Here is an 18,264-nt window from a genome sequence, read left to right on the forward strand (position 1 = left end):
ACGAGATTAAAGTCGTAAATTTACAAGATTAAACTCGTAAATTAACGAGTTTATTCTCACGAGATTATTGCTTGTAAATTTTTTATTCTCGTAAATTTACGAGTTTAATCTGGTAAATTTACGACTTTAATATCGAAATAAAAAAATTAAAAAATGAACATGACCCTAATCCTCCGTCGTATCATAGCTCTTTCTGAGTTGCGATACAAAAAAAGTTTGAATATGTCAAAAAAAATTCAGTCTTTTCTCAATTTCTGTTTACAAATTACTAAGGTTATATGTTAATATTTTACACAGTTAACAAAAAAGAAGTAAAACAAATAGCCCAACACTTCATAGATGAATAGACAGACAGACAGACAGGCAGGATACTTTATCACCAAGGGGAAATTGGATTGTAACAGCACCTCATGACATTCAACATAACAATGACAGAACAGAAAAACAAGACACAAATACAAAGCTAAAATTAAACTTTAAAATAAACGAACAAGAGCGGTAAAAGTATGATAGAGCCCCAAGGTGAATTACAAATAGGAGATCATATAGGCTATGTACATCTGGTAACAAGTGCTGTCCGTAATAATCAGCAGTCTTCATCTATCTGTGATGTTTTACAACCATAAATATGAGTAGTAGCCTATAGATAGGATAAAGTAGGATAACTTTAAATAGGCTTAATAATTGGATGCCAAGACCATATTGATGTAATGTGCCATATTAGCCTATATTATAGATAAGGCGCTTAAATCATATACTATTAAATAAGTGTGAAATAATAAAAGACGATATATATATATTATAAAACCACAGAGCATATAGTATGATACGAGTGTATGAATGTGTATGAATAGGATTAGTTACTTCTTTTTGTGATGTCAGCAATACAATATAGTCTTAAACAAATATTATTCTACAAAAAATGTCTGACAAATGAACAGTAAAACACTTTACGAGGCATGGCTGGTTGATTTCTTCATCAGGTTGTATATTAGAAATGTGCATAAAATCCATATGAAGTTTAATTTAGTCTGCTGTCCACATGTAATCTAAACTGAATACTTATTGTAATGTATCAAATTCAACACACATGAAGAAGTAAAGAAATGAAAACTAAAAAGTAATTCCCTGTTAATTGGGTTTATTTTTTTTTTTTTTTTTAAGAAAAATAAGTCCTTTGTGACTTCTTTTGATAAAGGAAATAATCTTTGAATAAATTGCTGAAGTTTATAACAATGCAATTTAAAAAAAAAACAATAAATGTAAAGAGACTTTGGACTTGAAGAAATGCATTTAAATCAACAATCTTAGAGCACAGAAAAACGCAGGATTTTAAGATAAACAGTTTTTTGGGTGAACATCGCATGACACAAGGGGAAAATTGGTCCTTTCGTGTTTCCAAACATTTGGCTTTTTATAAACAGTATCAATGTAGTGGCGATATTTCCTGCGCAATGCAGGATGCGCAGGATTCTGTTGTGGGAGGATTACATGAAAGCATGGAAGAATGAAAGTGGATTTCACTTACTCACTATGTACAAACAAACTATACCTACGATCCTTAAATAACAACAATTTAATATAATATAATATGAAATTGGTATCCCCGCTACGTGCAATTACACATGTTTTTTTTAAATCAAAAAAATAGGCTATGATGCAAGGAAAACCGGTCAGGAAGCATTTTTCGTCAAGGAAGCATTTTTCGTCAGGACACCACTGTGACGTATTACGTCAGCGACATATGTACAAATCGCTATACCTACAATCCTTAAATAAATACAACAATTTAATATAATATAATATGAAATTGGTATCCCCGCTATGTGCAATTACACATGTTTTTTTTAATCCCAAAAATAGGCTATAATGCAAGGAACCCCGCTCAGGAAGCATTTTTCGTCAGAACACCACTGTGACGTATTACGTCGGCCACACACGTAGAGACGTAGAGACCAGACGCCGGGTTTGTTTATCGATTCATTTCTGGGTATGTGCCATAGACTCTGTGCGTATTTGACTCAAAAATGGTTTGTTCTACACACCAAGAGTAAATTACAGTCAGTATCTTTGTATATGAGTTTTGCAAATCAACGTTTAAGGTCATTGTTGGCGATTTGGGACAAACATGTAGACATTAATGAAGCTAGTAAGCTAACGATAACTTAGCAAGCTAACTACGATGTAAAGTTTACTTTGTGGCCAGGTTGCCTCTTTAAAGTATTTTGTAAACACAAAAAACATGTTGCTCAGATTTTGCTTGTCAATTCAACACTTAAATTATGTTCATTTTCAGTCTCTTTCAGGGTGAATAAGCTGCACAGCGGTCAGACCCATTAGAGATGTCTGGACGTGTGTGTGTCAGCATCCTGCAAAGAGCTTCAAGCTGCACGCTGCCACTTCCATCGTCACAGGTTTGTGACGTCATCGACTCCTGTGCAGGGGCTTTTTACGTTTTTTATTTTATATTTTATATTTATAAGCAGTTTTATTTACAGTTTATTACAACATACTCTAATGCTGACTGGTATATACTACCCACATGACCTGCTTCATTATTATCATTACTAACATTGTATTATTGTATTATTATTATTATTATTATTATTATTTAGCATCAATATATACATATATACTGTACATTCTATATATTTTTATTATATTATTATACTAGTCTATATTATCTAACATTTCATTATATTACACTATATTGTTCATATTGCACTATATTATATTATATTATATTACATTATATTATATAACTGCACTCTGCATTACTGTGGTACAACACTGCCTCTCTTCTCTGCTGTTTACATTACTTGCTGCTATTTATTATACCGAGTCACTTTAATCATCACTTGTCACTTTATCTTGTCATTCTCTGCAAATACTGTCTCAATTCTCAATTCCCCCCAGTTAACTTCATCATTCATTTTGTACTGTATATACCCCCTGTTTTTATTTGTATTTTTATTTATCTTATCTTATCTATTCTGTTTAATGTGTATTTTGAGCTTTCTTGTCTGTGCTGCTGTAACGCCCGAATTTCCCCTCTGGGGATCAATAAAGTATTATCCTATGCTATGTTTGTTCAGTATACCCACTTGGAAACATTCCCCTCTTCTCAGCCTCGACCAACCCACAAGCGATACTTCTCATCCCGTGGTGCATTCAGAGCAGACCAGCTGGGCTCCAGGTTAGAGGACTCTTTGGGAAATGGGTCTCTAAGTGGGCGACGCCTCTCAACTCGGCAGGATCTGGACTTCCATCTAAACCAGGTCCAGATCAACAGTATACTGCGGTTGAATGAGCAGGTAATGGATGACATGTTGGAAGTGGAAGCACAATATTTTTCTGAGTGGTCTTAGGTTTCAGCATCAGAAATACTTAAATCTAAACTCAAGATTGTTTATTTTGTAGAGAAATATATCACTATTGCGTCATTGTGAAGATCTGTGTGTATGTGTCTCAGGCTGTAAGTGTTCCAGAGTTTGATGGCAGGGGACTCAGTACTGTGAGAAAGTTTGAGAGCAACCAGCTGGCTGCTAACACCCCGAATGAGGACCGTCGCAGTGCAGCCACCTGTTTACAGGTATCACTTCCCCCTCTACCTATACAACAAGTATTTCTCAACTTTTCACCCACTTCTTTTTCAAATCAAATTATAATTCCGATATATCTTCTCCAGTCAAAGGGCATGCTCTTTGGAGTGTTTGACGGCCACGGGGGCTGGGCGTGTGCGCAGGCCGTCAGTGAGCGGCTGCTTTACTACGCGGCAGTCGCCATGATGCCCAAGCAGAGCCTGGAGGAGCTCGAGAGATGCGTGGAGCACGGCAGACCCGTTCCTCCCATTTTGCAGTGGTACAAACACCACTCGGACTTCAACTATCGGGAATCTGCATCGCTTTACATAGACCACCTCAGAGTGTTCTGGCAAGAGTTACTGGACAGTGAGGATCATGGTGAAGGCATGAGGTCAGAATTGAGTTGAGATGTACACATACATAATTATCTAAATATGCAATAAAAACCTGCATGTGATTGGTTTTTCTTTTAACACCCTTCCATCACCTCCTCTTTTTTCAGTCCTCCGGACGCTCTGGATCATGCCTTCAAACGGCTCGATGGGGACATCTCCTTAGAGGCCCAAGTCCCTCTTTCCAATGACCTGATGAAAAGCACAGCCATTCAGGTAAAACTTTATGCATTTTCTTTGTTTCTCTTTTCAAGTTCACCACACAATATTGAAACAAAGGCATCATTATCTGCCCAGGTTGCATTTGCTGGTTGCACTGCCTCTGTGGCTCATATCGGCACAGAGGGGATCCACGTTGCAAACACCGGTGACTGCAGAGTAGTATTGGGCGTGCAGGAGGAGGATGGTTCGTGGAGCGCCTTACCCCTTTCCCAGGACCACAACTCCCAAAATAAGGCGGAGGTGGATCGGATCAAGGCCCTGCACCCGTCCTCAGAGAAGGACACAGTGATCACAGATGACAGACTTCTTGGGGTGAGAGTTCTCCACTGCGCAGGCACTGTACAATTATTTCACTGCTGAATTTGTTAGGACGGTTCCTAAGCTTCTTTTTTTTTCTTTCTCTCTCTTGCTGTCAGGTTCTGATGCCGCTGCGTGCTTTTGGTGACGTGCGATTCAAGTGGAGCCACGAGTTGCAGCAGAGCATTTTAGCCGGCCTGGAGTCCGGAGTGGACCTGGACTCTCTCAATTTGTACCAGTACACTCCACCTAACTACTTAACGCCGCCCTACTTGGACGTGGCACCCGACATAACCTATCACAAGCTGAGGCCCAAGGACCGCTTTCTGATCCTCGGCACTGACGGCCTGTGGGATGAACTGTCGAGCGAGGAGGCTGTGCGACTCGTTGGAGAGCACCTTAGTGGGATTCACCTCCAGGTGTGTGTTTGGAGTCACTATGACGAGTATGATTCTCCTGAACCACAGCACAGTATGTAATAACCACTCGTTTTTTTATTTTTTTATTTAACCAGGTTGGTCTCATTGAGATTAAAAACCTCTTTTTCAAGGGAGACCTGGCCAAGACAGGCAGCAGCAAAAACACAAAGTTACAGACAGAAATACAAAGAGAGACAAAGTACAATTTACAAAACACAACATTTTGGATTAAAATAGAACCATCTATGAGTCATATCTGGGAATCAGTCGTTCAAACAGCCGAGCTAAAACATCCGCATCCTATAGAATCTGCTTCCATGTTTTTCATTTTAGATTTAAAAACATTTAAGGACACCAGCTCCTTGAGCTTTAAGTCATTCTGCAACAGATTCCAGGCTGAGGGTGCAGAGTACCCAAAAGCCCTTTTCCTCAATTTCTGTCTTCTTATCCTTATCAATTTAAAGTTCTTCTGTTCTTTATTCTTTCAGGCTCCAGTTTCTCCATCAGAGAGGCAGCTGAAATTGGGTCAGATGCATGAACTCCTGCTTAAGCGCAGGGCCCGCGCCTCCCCGGCTCCGGACACCAATGCCGCCACGCACCTCATCAGGCGCGCTCTCGGCACAGGGGAGTACGGAGAGCTGTGCCACGAGAGACTAGCCTCTATGCTCGCTCTGCCAGAGGACCTGGCTCGCATGTACAGGGACGATATCACAGCCACTGTGGTGTATCTGAACTCTAACCTGGCCAGACCCCGACACAACTGACAGAAGGGGTTTCTCCTCTACAATGCTGAACAGAGCAAAAAAACAAAGATAATGTCCAGATCATAGTCACTTCTCTAGGTCAGCGTCTGGTTGTTTTGGGGGCAAACATTAAAACCTGTTACACAAAATGTTTTTAAAATGGAAAGAAATTCCCAGTGTTTTATATGCGAAGATTACAAATCTATCAACTCATAATATGTTCTATATTTATAATAAAAGCATCTATCAGGTCAAAACACATATTTTTTGGAGAAAGGCTTTTTGTCCTGTACTGTTTTAATGAAGGACTGTTTTTACAGACATCTTGAGTTGCATGTTAATATAAGAAATGTTGGAAAGAAGCCCAAATGAATAATGCAGACACTTACATCGTTCTTTGCCTGCAACTACATGTATGCTTCTCTTTTTTTTTCTTGCACAGTTTGCTTTTAGACAATCAGTCTGTGAGATTTCTGTCTGTTTACTTGACCTTTGTTTAAACTGTGAAGTACACTCTGCGTAATTGTTGTGTCCCCCATGTTTTTGTTATGTGTTGTACCGACACTCCGCTCTCTGTGAAAAAAGATGCAGATGTTACAGATAACATAATCTATCTTTTGTTTTGTTTTTGACGTCAGATCCGTTGTCAATAAAAAGTGAATGAAAACAAAATGAAGGAACATAACTATCATTTAAAAAAGCACAGGCTTTGACATCCAAAGCTGTGTGGGAAACAACGTTTTCAAAATAAACTTTGCTAGAGTGTTAGCTGCTGAGTGTCGTGGGAGCCAATCTGATCCTGGAGTGTTTTGTAAACACATGCATGCTTTCCTCCTGAAAGTTCATCTCTAATGGTCTGATTTCCCTGCAAACAGAATCCAACCAACCCTACATCTAGAATTTAATACATGCTGTAAGTGTTTTCCTTTCATTTTATTTTACAGACAATATGACATTAAATGAAGTTTTGGATTATAATTACATGTAAAAGTGATGTCATCATTTGAAAAGGTGATCGTATAGAGCCCCGCTGTATAAACACACCTGCATGTCCTGACATTGCTTGAGGTCACCTCTAGACACCCACTTTGTTTATTTTTACAAACCCTTCAGAGATAAAATCAAACAACTGCTCCGTTAGCATCAATAGGGGCAGAGTGGAGCACAGCCCCCCCCCCCTGCCCCCCGCACTGAATCAGGATGCTCTTTTTTAAATGTCATTTACCTGGAAGGCTGCCATTGGGGGACGAAGCAGAAGATCCAGTTTGTGGATGTTTCCAGAGATTGTGGATTTAAGATCTGAGGCTTTCTATACTACAGGACATGATGGGGAGCAGCAGGATTTCAAGGGAGTTCTCTATTCTGTGCAAAATACAGGTGAGATATTGAAAAAGTTAAAGTAATTAGTAAATGATTTAAAGCTTGTCCATACAACCTCTGTCAGGAAAACGACACACTCCTACCACATCATAATCTGTTTACAGCTTCCTTTTATTAGAATAGCTTGAATACATTTTTATATAACATATTGTTTAAACTTTTACTAATATGTTTTATGTGTCTAATGATGTTTTACCTTCTGTTTAAGTGTTTTTCTTGTTATTTTTTGGACATAGTTAGCTTTAATCATTTTAATTACCCTCGTGAAGCACTTAGAATTTCCTTGTTGCTGAAATGTACTATGTAAATAAACTTGTCTTACCTTAAAGTAGCTTTTGTTTCTTGCAAGATTTGTGGTAAAAATTATTTTGTTTAAAGTCGCCTCTTGTTGTGTTATCTTGTCTGAAAAGAAAAATAATGACTTTTTGTATGTACTGAATAATTGAGCATTTGGAAGGACGGCTTTTATTTAACTGTTATTCAAAAATACGACACATGTTTGCCGTCCTCTTTTTTTCCCCCCCTCAGTGTTTGGCCTTTCTGGCTGCAGCACGAATTGCACCATGCAGCAACAGAATCTTTTGCTCAAATAATGAAAGCAAAAATCTAGAGGTAAATGTAATGCTCGTGATGTAAATTTACACTTATGGTTTATCAATTAGATTGTAATGTGACCTGATATGTTTTATAGAACCCAGCTGAAATGGGCCAAGAGCAGCTCCTCGCTGTTGAGTTTCCACACAGGTCTGTCAGTCTGACAAGAATAAAGAGGGAGTGGGTCATTCCAGTAATCAACTTCCCAGAGAACGACAGGGGTCCATATCCCAAATACATGGTGAAGGTAAGGGCGGTAGTATTCAACAATATAGGCTACTTATTCTTGTGTAGGGGAAAGCGGGGTATCTTGTCACACTTTTGGCTTTCACCTAAAATTCTCGGTCTAAGTATATCACAGTCACTCAATTTCTATACCAAATTAAATATTAATTTCTTGTGCACAAATTTATAATCTTCAGATTTTCACTTGTCACAAATGCACACTCTGTACTTGATCATGTAGAATTTATTATTTAAGTGACAAGTTGCCCCATCACGGGGTATGTTGTCACACTATGCGGGGTGTATTGTCACATTATATTTTTCAACAAATAATAACATGTATGACACTTATTCTTGCATTTGAAATTCTGATTTATTGAAACAGCTGTTTTCAATACCAGTGCTTCATCAGTGTCAGTGCATAAAAAACGATGCAGATCAAAACAGCTAAAAAACTACAAATAGCCTAAACACAAACAAATTCATGTTGAACTAAAACTTAAACTACAACCTCCACTGAAATATCTTCTTCATTGTGCTTCAGATCAAGTCAAGCAATGATGAAAAAGTTGCAATAACCTACAAGATCAGTGGACCCGGTGCTGATCAGCCTCCTGAGGGGGTTTTTACTGTTGATCGGAGATCCGGGGTGCTGTATGTGACTCAGCCGCTCGACAGGGAGAAGACAGCTAATTACAGTGTGAGATAAAAAAAAAAAAAAAAATCAAGAACTTTGTTTTTGTCCTTATTCTAGATAACTTGTATTATTATGACGTAATGTGTGGTGTGGTTTACAGCTGTGGGCTCATGCACTGAATGAGGGTGTTAAAGCTGAGGAGCCCATGGAGCTCATAATCAACGTCATCGACCAGAATGACAACTCTCCAAAATTCACAAAAAACCCTTTCTACGGCCGAGTGAACGAGAGCGCTGAGATCGGTGAGACAGAAATAACACACAGACACTTTAGACACATGATGGTATATAAACACACAATGATTCTTAAACATTTTTGAAATACTTTTTAAACACACATGCAGAAAATAAATACACATTTTCTGTTTTGTTTTTTTCATTTGATTTGATCTGATAATCACATAACACTTTTGCCATGTTGTCTCTTGAAATTAATAATGTAATTAAAGGCTTTATATGCGATTTTTTTGGATCCAACAGATGTCGCCCTTGAGCACCAGCATGAAATCAAAACAACTTGCGCTGCATTGTTGTGTTAGCATGCTAATGCTAGCGATCTTTGCTATGCTCGTATCTTCACACTGCATGTAAATTTACCCCAAAATGAGCGTGATCTAGAAACACAGTTAAGCAGTGAGTACAGTATGTTATTCTTCTTTTCTCTAGTCCCTCAATTAAATAACTTTTATTCGCGAGGGGAGGAGTCAGCCGGCCGTCCGGGCGATGTAAACAAACTGAAAATAGGACTCTGAAAACTCTGAAAGCATCACAGACAGTGGGACTCGAGTGTTACACCCATTGTAGACAGTCATGACTCACAGAGTTATTTTCAGAGGATATACTTGATTTCTATTACATTTAAGTGTGAAAAATCACATATAAAGACTTTAAAGCATATTTTATTTAGTTGAATTTACTGAATTGAAAAATTCACAAACTTCACTCTTCCTTCTAAAATGCAATCAATAATCACCTGTTTTTTTTCACTAGATGACATCATCACAAAGATAACAGCAGTGGATAAAGATGACCCACAGACGAGCAATGCGATGATCAGATACAGAATAAAGGCTCAGATGCCTCAAATGCCCGGAAAGGACATGTTTGCAATAAACCCAGTGAGCGGAGCGATCAGTGTGAAGGCTGTTGGACTTGACAGAGAGGTAATGGGATCAAAGGATGACAACATTGCTTTCCCTTTTTTCCAAAACTGTGTCATTTTTTTTTGTTTCTCTTGTGACTCACTGCCCTTTGTTAGACTCACTCACAGTACAAGCTGATCGTCGAAGCTGCAGACATGGAGGGACACGGGTTAGTATCCACCTGCACTGTCATCATAAGCATCACAGACAGCAACGACAATGCTCCAGAGTTCACCGTCACATCTGTGAGTTAAAACGAAAGTTACGAATGTAACTACGGTTCTATGAATCCTTAAAGCACTGAATATTCCCTTCGTGCATGCACAGTTTGAGTATGTATACCAACAATGTCACTTGTGACCCCTGGATGACCTGAGGGAGGTTATATCTTCCGGTGTCGTTCCTACAGAATCTTCTCGCGGGATCACAAGTATTCTGAGTGACAGAGCGCTCTGGCGGTCATTCGGGATTCATAGAACTGTAGTTACATTCGTAACTTTTGTTCTATATTATCCCTGCTGACCGCCAGAGGCGGTGCTTAAAGCACTGAATGACTTATACCAGCAAAGTCACGAGGAATCATGCTTATCTACCTCATTGAGCAGAATTGGAGGACTCCGGCAGGATGGTCAACCCCAGTGGATGGGGAGTTGCAACATTCACCCTGTAGAACCTGGAGAATGTGTTCGGCGATGCCCATGAGGCAGCGGCACATATGGCCTCCAGGGGTACGCCCCTCAGGGCAGCCCACGATGTGGAAACACTCCTAGTAGAGTGGCATTTCACCCCGGATGTCAGGGGGAAGTTACTCGTCCCATATGCATGCCCAATAGCATTCACGATCCAGTGGGAGAGGTGCTGTCTCGAGAGAGCGCAACCTTTATTAGGTTTCTATACCATAACAGAAAAAAGCTGTTTTGACCGCCGAATGCCAGCAGTAGCTGCAACATAGGCTCTCAGGGACCATACTGGGCACAACAGTTCTGGCTTGCCCCCGCCATCTCCCGGTGGGGGGTTAAACTGTGCCAGTCGTAAAAGGCTGGTTGAGGTGCGAACGTGCCAGCACTTTCGGAAGAAATGCTGTGTTCGGCCATAGAGTGATGCCTGAACCGTCCAGATTCCACCTCAGGCATGAGGCGCTTATTGACAGGGCGTGTAACTCACTGACGCGCTTAGCTGAAATAATGGCCAGTAGGAATGCGGTCTTACATGACACCCACTTCAGCTCTGCCCTTGCCAAGGGCTCAAAGGGAGGCTGGCATAAGGCGTCCAGCACCAGAGGTAGATCCCATGTTGGAGTTCTTGGAACTCTTGGGGGATGCAACCTCCGAGCCCCCCTAAGAAAGAGGGACACTAGATTGTGACTCCCTACTGTGCCATTGTCGATTCTAGCATGTCGACATGATATTGCCGCCACATGGGTAGAAGGAGACTGGCCATCTTCCAGGAGGGACTGCAGGAACTCCAGGACAGTAGGCACAACGCAAAGGACTGGGTCTTCCCTCCGGCTGACACACCAATCAGAGAAAAGCTTCCATCTGTTGTCGTACTGCAGACAGGTGGATGGTGCTCTGGCGTTCATTATGGTCTGCCTGACAGGGTCCACGCAGCTGCTCAGCAGCGGTTCGGGCCCTGGACCCACAGTTTGAGGCGCTGAGGATTGGGATGCCAGATCCGACCCCCAGTTGAGACAGTAGGTCTGTCCTGTCGGAGAGGCACCACGGTGTGCCACGACAGAGTCTGTGAAGCAGAGAGAACCATGTCCTTACTGGCCAGAAGGGGGCCACCAGTAACATCCTGTGACCCTCTTGAAGCACTCTCTGAAGTGTTGGCCAAATCAGAGGAAGCGGCGGAAAGGCATACAGAAGACCCTCTGGCCCAGGATGAGCAAGTGCATCCTGGCCCAGAGGGCTGGTTGCCTCTGTCAGGGAGAACCAGAGTGGGCAGTGGGTCGACATCTCTGAGGCAAAGAGATCCACCTCTGCTCGGCCGAAGAGGCCCCAGATTGTGTGCACCACCTCTGGGTGGAGGCGCTACTCCCCCGGTGGAGGCTTGTGACGGGAGAGGAAATCGGCAAGCTGATTCCGACTCCCCGGTAAATAAGATTAAGATTAACCTTTATTGATCCCCGCAAAATTCAGTTTTTACACTCTGTAGTCATGCAACACACACATAGGCTGAAGTATATATACACACGGACACAAACAGGATCCTATGGACATGCACTAATGGAGAGATGTCAGAGCTGCCCACAGTGGGTGCACCTGAGCTGAAGGTGGGAAGGGGCTTTGGTGCCTTCAGCAGTGCTCAGGCACCTCTCCAGCTACCAGACCAACTTTCATATTTGGTCTGCACTGGGCCTTGAACCGGTGACCCTCTGGTTCCCAACCCAAGTCCCTACAGACTGAGCTACTGCCGCCCTCAAATACATTGCCTGCAGGCTGGCCAGACGGGGGGCTTCCCAAGTCAGGAGGTCCTGGGATACCTGCAGCAGCTGTGCAGACTTGGTGCCGCCCTGATGGTTGATATAGAAGACGGTCGAGGTGTTGTCCGACCGTATGAGCAGATGCCTTCCCCTCAGATATGGCAGGAAGTGCTGGAGAGCGAGATGCACCGCTTGCAGCTCTAGTACATTGATGTGTTCGGTGCGGTTTTGCCCCGAAGAAAGCCTACGTTCCGTCTTCGCTTTCTTCTTGAAGGGGGCAGCTGCAGCAGCGGGAGCAGCCCGTCGTCTTGAACGCCAAGGTTGGGCTGGAGGCAACTGGACTGATGCAGGGAGGTCACCCTCGCCTACTGAGGGCCCAACCTGCGCCAATCTCGCAGCTCTCAGTGCTCGAGGCATGTAGCTGCAGTTCATGCATGGGCTTTCCGAAAGACCCTCCCTCAGGTGGTCAGGACCGAGGCACATCGGGCAGAGGTCATGGCCATCATCAGCCTGAAAAGAAACTCCACAGGCAGCACAATAATGATACTCGTCCATTGTGGCAGACGCTACCGTAAGCAAGGGAAGAGGGCATAAACGCCGCCTGCACAGCAGAGGTGGGAGTGACTAGCTGTCACTACAGTGATTTGCTACGGTTCGGGTGTGACCGTGAACTAGGCCAACACAACCGTAAGCTGAGGGAAGGGGACACGGACGCCGCCTACAACAGCAAAGGTTTGAGTGACTGCTCCGTTTAACTTTAAATTGCAGTCAGCCCAAACACGGATGCTACAGGCAATGTAGCAGCACACCATAAACTGGGAGAGGGGGTGTGAACAATACCTTCCCCAGCAGAGGCTTGATAGTAACTAATGGTAGCCTATAACCAGTTAGCTGCCGCTAACCAAACAATTCCGGCACCATAAGCCGGGAGAAGAGAGCGCGTACGCTGCCTACACCAGCAGAGGTTGCAATAATTAGACACAACAAAAGTAATGTACCCATTCACTCAGCGCTTTAGAGACCACAGCTGGCTAGGGCAATAATACAGAGTTACAGAATAAACAAAGTAGGCTACCCACCGGTACCGGGAGCGGGAAGCGCAACGCTGCCTTCACCGTCAAGGATTGTACACAAACACAAACTTAAACTTTGGCTAATTAGCTTCGGCGAAACACAGCCACTAATTTGCCAGGAAATTTCAAGAAAACGAAACACGTACCTTATGTCCGTAGAGGGGAGTGAGAGGCTACCCTACCAGTGTCAGGTACAAACAAACAAACCATTCCCAAAGAGGGTTGGACGGCCGTCGCAGCCCTTGGAGGGCGAAAACTTCGCTGCTCCGACCGACACGGTCCCAAGGCTACCAACGACTGTTCTTAAGTAGTTCAACAAATGTTGTTCTTTTTTTTTTTCTTCCTTTTAGTAAGTTCCATACAATTAGCTTCGGCTAATGCTCTAGGAGTAGATGCAAACTGCATGCGAGAAGAAAAAAGGAACAGAACCCCGGATGACACCGGAAGATGTAACCTCTCTCGGGTCATCCAGGGGTCACAAGTGACATTGTTGGTATACATACTCAAACTGGGAATATTCAGTGCTTTAAGCACCGCCTCTGGTGGTCAGCAGGGATGAAATAGAACTGCCCAAAATACTTAATGGTAATGTTGTAAGAATGCTAAAATTTTTTTGACTGAGTTCAGCATTGTTTGCTTACTTTTTTCCCCAGGTATCCACATCAGTCCCTGAGAGTGAGGTCGGAGTCGAGGTAGTAAGGATAAAGGTCACTGACAAGGATGAGTTAGGATCTCCAAATGCCAACACCCGATACTCGATAATCAAGGGCAATGAGGGGGGGGACTTCAACATCAGCACGGGCTCCAATAAAATGGAAGGAATACTTAAAACGGCCAAGGTTAGTAAAAAAAACCAATATAATAATGTAAGTATAATAATGAGTATTTGTTGTGTTGCTCTGACTCCTCTTTCCTTACTCTCTCCATCATTTACAAGGAGCTGGATTTTGAGAGGATTCCTGTCTTTTTCCTTCTGGTGGCGGTGACAAATGAAGCGCCGTTTTCTGGCTCGGAGTTAACTTCAACAGCCACGGTCACCATAACAGTCGTGGACAAGAATGAGCCTCCCGTTTTCAGTCCGGCAGAAATCCATGTGAGCATCTCAGAGGATGCGGATGTAGGGAGTTTGGTGGTTGACCTCAGAGCCAAGGACCCGGACACAGCCAGGAAACAGAGAGTTAGGTAATAGTGACACATACATACAATTTTCACACAAGTCCATATTGTGAATTTAACATATAGGCTTTATATACATTATAATACTTAACTTAAAAATTTCCTTGCTTTCAGATATAAACTACACAATGACACAGCAGGGTGGCTGAGTGTGGATAAAGACACAGGATCAGTCACAGTTAGAAGCAGAATGGACAGAGAGTCAAACCGTGTCAAAGACAGCAAATACACCGTTTTAGTTTTGTCTTATGACGATGGTAAATCTGTACTTTTAGTCTCTTCTTTCTTTGTCAGTCTTCACACCTGACTGAGTGATAACGCTGCTGTGTCTTCATTTGTCTTTCATCACCCCTTGTAGACTCAGTCCCAGCTACAGGCACAGGCACTCTGGTTGTGAGTCTATTCGACGTGAATGACCATCGTCCTGTGATCCGGCAGAGGAAGGTCAGTCTTTGCAACAGTGACCCTTTACCCGCCCTGCTCGACATCGTGGACCTTGACGGTACAGGTCACGCTGAACCGTTTACTGTCGAACTTCAGGGAGAGCACAGGACCAACTGGACTGTTAGCACCAATTCCACAAGTGAGAGAGCTCGAACAAAACACCGGAGACAACATGAACAGCCGACCTATTTAATTTGCAACCTGATGGAAAAAAAATCAGGCCCTTTTGCAGCTTAAAGGCTTAATATGCGATTTTTCACACTTAAATGTAATAGAAATCAAGTATATCCTCTGAAAATAACTCTGTGAGTCATGACTGTCTACAATGGGTGTAACACCCGAGTCCCACTGTCTATGACAGTTTTCCGAGTTTTACGAGTTTTACGAGTCCTATCTTCAGTTTGATTACATCGCCGGGATGGCCGGCTGACTCCTCCCCTCACGTATAAAAGTTGTTTAATTGAGGGACTAGAGAAAAGAAGAATAACATACTGTACTCACTGCTTAACTGTGTTTCTAGATCACGCTCATTTTGGGGCATTAGCATGCTAACACAACAATGCAGCGCGAGTTGTTTTGGTTTCATGCTGGTGCTCAAGGGCGACATCTGCTGGATCAAAAAATTGCATATAAAGCCTTTAAACATATATTTTATTTGATCTTTTTTGGAACTATTTCCGGATGCGTGCACCTGGCATTGCAACAAACAAAATGTCAGGTACTCTTTTCCAATAGAGTCTTCAATCTGTTTATCATAGTTCATGATCAGGGTTCACTAATTGCAACATAAATGTCCCATTCTGTCCAACACATCATAAAGCATAAACTGTTACATCCAAGTCAACCTGACACGGTCAAAAAACTATATGCTTCCAAACACACCTGAATCTAATTATCTGGAGCCTTGGCTTTATGCACAGCATAAGTCAAGACTCCACCTAGTGTTCAGTGTCGGAATTACACTCAAATACAAATTGATAGTGTTCTTGCAAGGATCAAATGAAACAAGGATTTTGGCTCCTATAACGTCATAACTAAAAAAAATGTCAGTTGTTTACTTGAGATCTCAGTGTTTCCCCTACCATTATATTAGGGGGGCGGCCCGCCCATCTGTCTGCGCATCTAAACTGCAGTTAGACGTGCAAGAGATAACCCAGCTCCCCATTCATTACACATGTATTTAACCAAAAGATCAAGCCCTGCTGAAGTGCTGATTCTGCATTTTTCTGTGCTTGCAGGCAACATGGCTGCACTGACCCCTAAAAGAGAGCTGTCACCCGGGGACTACATTGTGCTGATGCGTATCTATGATGCTGGCATGCTCTACCAAGACAGCACACTGGTGGTAGAAATATGTCAATGTCAAGGTGCCGTCTCTACCTGCTTCATTCCCCGCTCTGCACCTCGTTTGCGTATTCCCTCTCTTGCAACTACAGTTCTCGGAGCGATTTTTGTTTTTTTGTGTAAGTATAGCAGGGTCACTTGATGCCCCTAGATTTTTGGTTTGGTTCTGTCTTTAATTACTCTGATTTATTATTTCATTGACTACAGTGCTGCTCTTGCTGCTGCTGTTGTTGCTGAGAAGGAGGAGGTCTGAAAAGGATGTGGCACTTCTTGAGGATTTACCCAGAGACAACATCTTCTTCTATAACGAGGAGGGAGGAGGGGAAGATGACCAGGTAGGTGACAAAAGACTGCTGCTGAACAAGACATATCCACATGTCAGATGTCTTCTCTCAATTTTGATCATAGAAATAGTTTGTTGGAGCTATTTAATTGTTGTTAGAATTAGTTTTGGTATTTAGTTTACTAATATTTGGGTGTTGTTGTTTATTTAATTATTCTACATGTTTTCTTTATTTAGAATAGATTTTGGGTTATATTTTCTTTTTTCTAGTTATTTGTTTAGTAAATTTAGTTTTGCATTAGTATTTTTTGTTAGGTATTTTGGTAACACTGTGGGCACCAGAGGTTATTTAGGTAAGAGGCAGGTAGAGGACCAGCATGCACCTGGGTCTGCCTATGTTTTTTTTTCTACCAGTGCAAGAGAGGCAGCAGGAGCCACGATTTTCTTTTGAACCAAATAAATCACAAAAAAACCGCAGATCTCTTGCATGGACATTGGACTTCTTTGCCTGCATACATCACATCCCCCATGGTGCATCAGTGGTCATTATGTTTGATTATGTTTGATATTAGTTTATTTCGATTTTTTTTTGTTTTTGGACAAATAGCCACAAAGTTACAAACATGGAAGTGGAAATGGCCTTAAGTTGTTTTCCCTTCACCACACAACTTATTCAACTTTTCTTTGAACCAGTTAACCTAATGTAACCTGAGAGAAAAAAAAGGTCAACAATGAATACAATTGCTTGCATGGCATTTCTGCTTTCAAATGCTTTTAAGCACATCGCACCAAATGTTGAGGCTCTCATTGATATGTATTTAAACTCTTCACATGTTTACATTATTTTTATGTCCTGATATTACTTCTGATATTTTATAGGTCTAACAGGGTCCTAAGTCTCTGACTACACTCTTCTCCTCTGTCGCCCCCCGGTGGTGGAATGAACTTCCAAACTCCATTCTGTCTGCAGAGTCCCTCTGCACCTTTAAGAAAAAGCTAAATACCCAGCTCTTTCATGAATACCTACTAACTTAATGATGATGGTCTCCATATTATTGATGATGATGATGGTTGTGACGATGGTTTTTGTTTGATAACGACGACTTATAAGATGGTTTCTATACTGATTAGAGCTCTCAAGAACTGCCCTCAATGTTGTGCTTTGCCTCTGGTCACTTCCTGTCAGCACCTGTGCGTCCAATCAGACTCAAAGCTGATCGTTTGCTCTTACTGACATTGTTCCCTTTTTTCTAGATCCTTGCTTGTGTTGTTCTTACTCTCTGATGTACGTCGCTTTGGATAAAAGCGTCTGCTAAGTGAATTGTAGAATTGTAGTAACTCAGGGAGTGTATCTGTTATTTTGTTGAATATACTGAAGGTCTGTTTTCTCCCTATATGTTGTCAGGAGTATGACCTCAGCTTACTCCACAGAGGGCTTGATAACCGTCCTGAAGTCTTCAGTACTGATGTTTCCCCCACTGTCCAAAGCCGACCATGCTACCGCCTACAACCCCGAGCCAATGAAGAGATTGGCCAATTCATCGAGGACGTGAGCGATGCTTAGTTTTACATATAGGAATTTTGAATGTTGTGTTTAGGTGTAATATTTATTGAATGTTTGTGAGTGAGTGTTTTTAACTCTCCTTTGGTGTTTCCTGTAGAACCTCCACGCTGCAGACGGAGACACAGCAGCTCCTCCGTATGACTCTCTTCTGGTATTCGACTATGAGGGCACCGGCTCGGAGGCGAGTTCACTCAGCTCCATCAACTCCTCAGATTCAGACGAGGAGCAGGACTTTGAGAGCCTGTCCCACTGGGGACCACG

At 42.3% G+C, this 18,264-nt stretch overlaps 2 protein-coding genes across 2 annotated transcripts in view; both read left to right on the forward strand.

The window, feature by feature from the left end:
* Nucleotides 1–1,918: 1,918 nt before the first annotated feature.
* pdp2 (putative pyruvate dehydrogenase phosphatase isoenzyme 2) lies at nucleotides 1,919–6,329 on the forward strand. The gene is made up of 9 exons (XM_061035158.1): nucleotides 1,919–1,990; nucleotides 2,332–2,414; nucleotides 3,096–3,314; nucleotides 3,473–3,592; nucleotides 3,689–3,975; nucleotides 4,087–4,192; nucleotides 4,274–4,510; nucleotides 4,615–4,914; nucleotides 5,403–6,329. The coding sequence occupies exons 2-9, from the start codon at nucleotides 2,343–2,345 to the stop codon at nucleotides 5,676–5,678; spliced, it is 1,617 nt and encodes a 538-aa protein (XP_060891141.1). The 5' UTR covers nucleotides 1,919–1,990; nucleotides 2,332–2,342; the 3' UTR covers nucleotides 5,679–6,329.
* Nucleotides 6,330–6,888: 559 nt separating this feature from the next.
* si:dkey-30c15.12 (uncharacterized protein LOC793186 homolog) overlaps nucleotides 6,889–18,264 on the forward strand; it is a 12,908-nt gene continuing 1,532 nt past the window's right edge. Inside the window, exons 1-15 of the mRNA XM_061035159.1 lie at nucleotides 6,889–7,034; nucleotides 7,566–7,649; nucleotides 7,729–7,878; nucleotides 8,401–8,556; nucleotides 8,654–8,795; nucleotides 9,543–9,715; nucleotides 9,811–9,939; nucleotides 13,846–14,031; nucleotides 14,130–14,374; nucleotides 14,483–14,625; nucleotides 14,727–14,951; nucleotides 16,051–16,275; nucleotides 16,364–16,491; nucleotides 17,845–17,988; nucleotides 18,101–18,264. The exon at nucleotides 18,101–18,264 is cut by the window's right edge and continues 1,532 nt beyond it. Of these exons, the coding sequence (XP_060891142.1) occupies nucleotides 6,981–7,034; nucleotides 7,566–7,649; nucleotides 7,729–7,878; nucleotides 8,401–8,556; nucleotides 8,654–8,795; nucleotides 9,543–9,715; nucleotides 9,811–9,939; nucleotides 13,846–14,031; nucleotides 14,130–14,374; nucleotides 14,483–14,625; nucleotides 14,727–14,951; nucleotides 16,051–16,275; nucleotides 16,364–16,491; nucleotides 17,845–17,988; nucleotides 18,101–18,264 (2,348 nt within the window). The 5' untranslated portion in view covers nucleotides 6,889–6,980. The remainder of the gene's footprint in view (nucleotides 7,035–7,565; nucleotides 7,650–7,728; nucleotides 7,879–8,400; nucleotides 8,557–8,653; nucleotides 8,796–9,542; nucleotides 9,716–9,810; nucleotides 9,940–13,845; nucleotides 14,032–14,129; nucleotides 14,375–14,482; nucleotides 14,626–14,726; nucleotides 14,952–16,050; nucleotides 16,276–16,363; nucleotides 16,492–17,844; nucleotides 17,989–18,100) is intronic.

The sequence above is a fragment of the Labrus mixtus genome, chromosome 4 (assembly GCF_963584025.1).
Source record: "Labrus mixtus chromosome 4, fLabMix1.1, whole genome shotgun sequence".
In the NCBI taxonomy this organism is placed as follows: domain Eukaryota; kingdom Metazoa; phylum Chordata; class Actinopteri; order Labriformes; family Labridae; genus Labrus; species Labrus mixtus.

Coding starts and splice junctions, on each gene's coding strand:
- pdp2 (XM_061035158.1), top strand. CDS start 2,343: ATGTCTGGACGTGTGTGTGTCAGCATCCTGCAAAGAGCTTCAAGCTGC. Junction 3,593..3,688: donor GTGCAGCCACCTGTTTACAG/GTATCACTTCCC, acceptor TATCTTCTCCAG/TCAAAGGGCATGCTCTTTGG. Junction 3,976..4,086: donor GATCATGGTGAAGGCATGAG/GTCAGAATTGAG, acceptor CTCTTTTTTCAG/TCCTCCGGACGCTCTGGATC.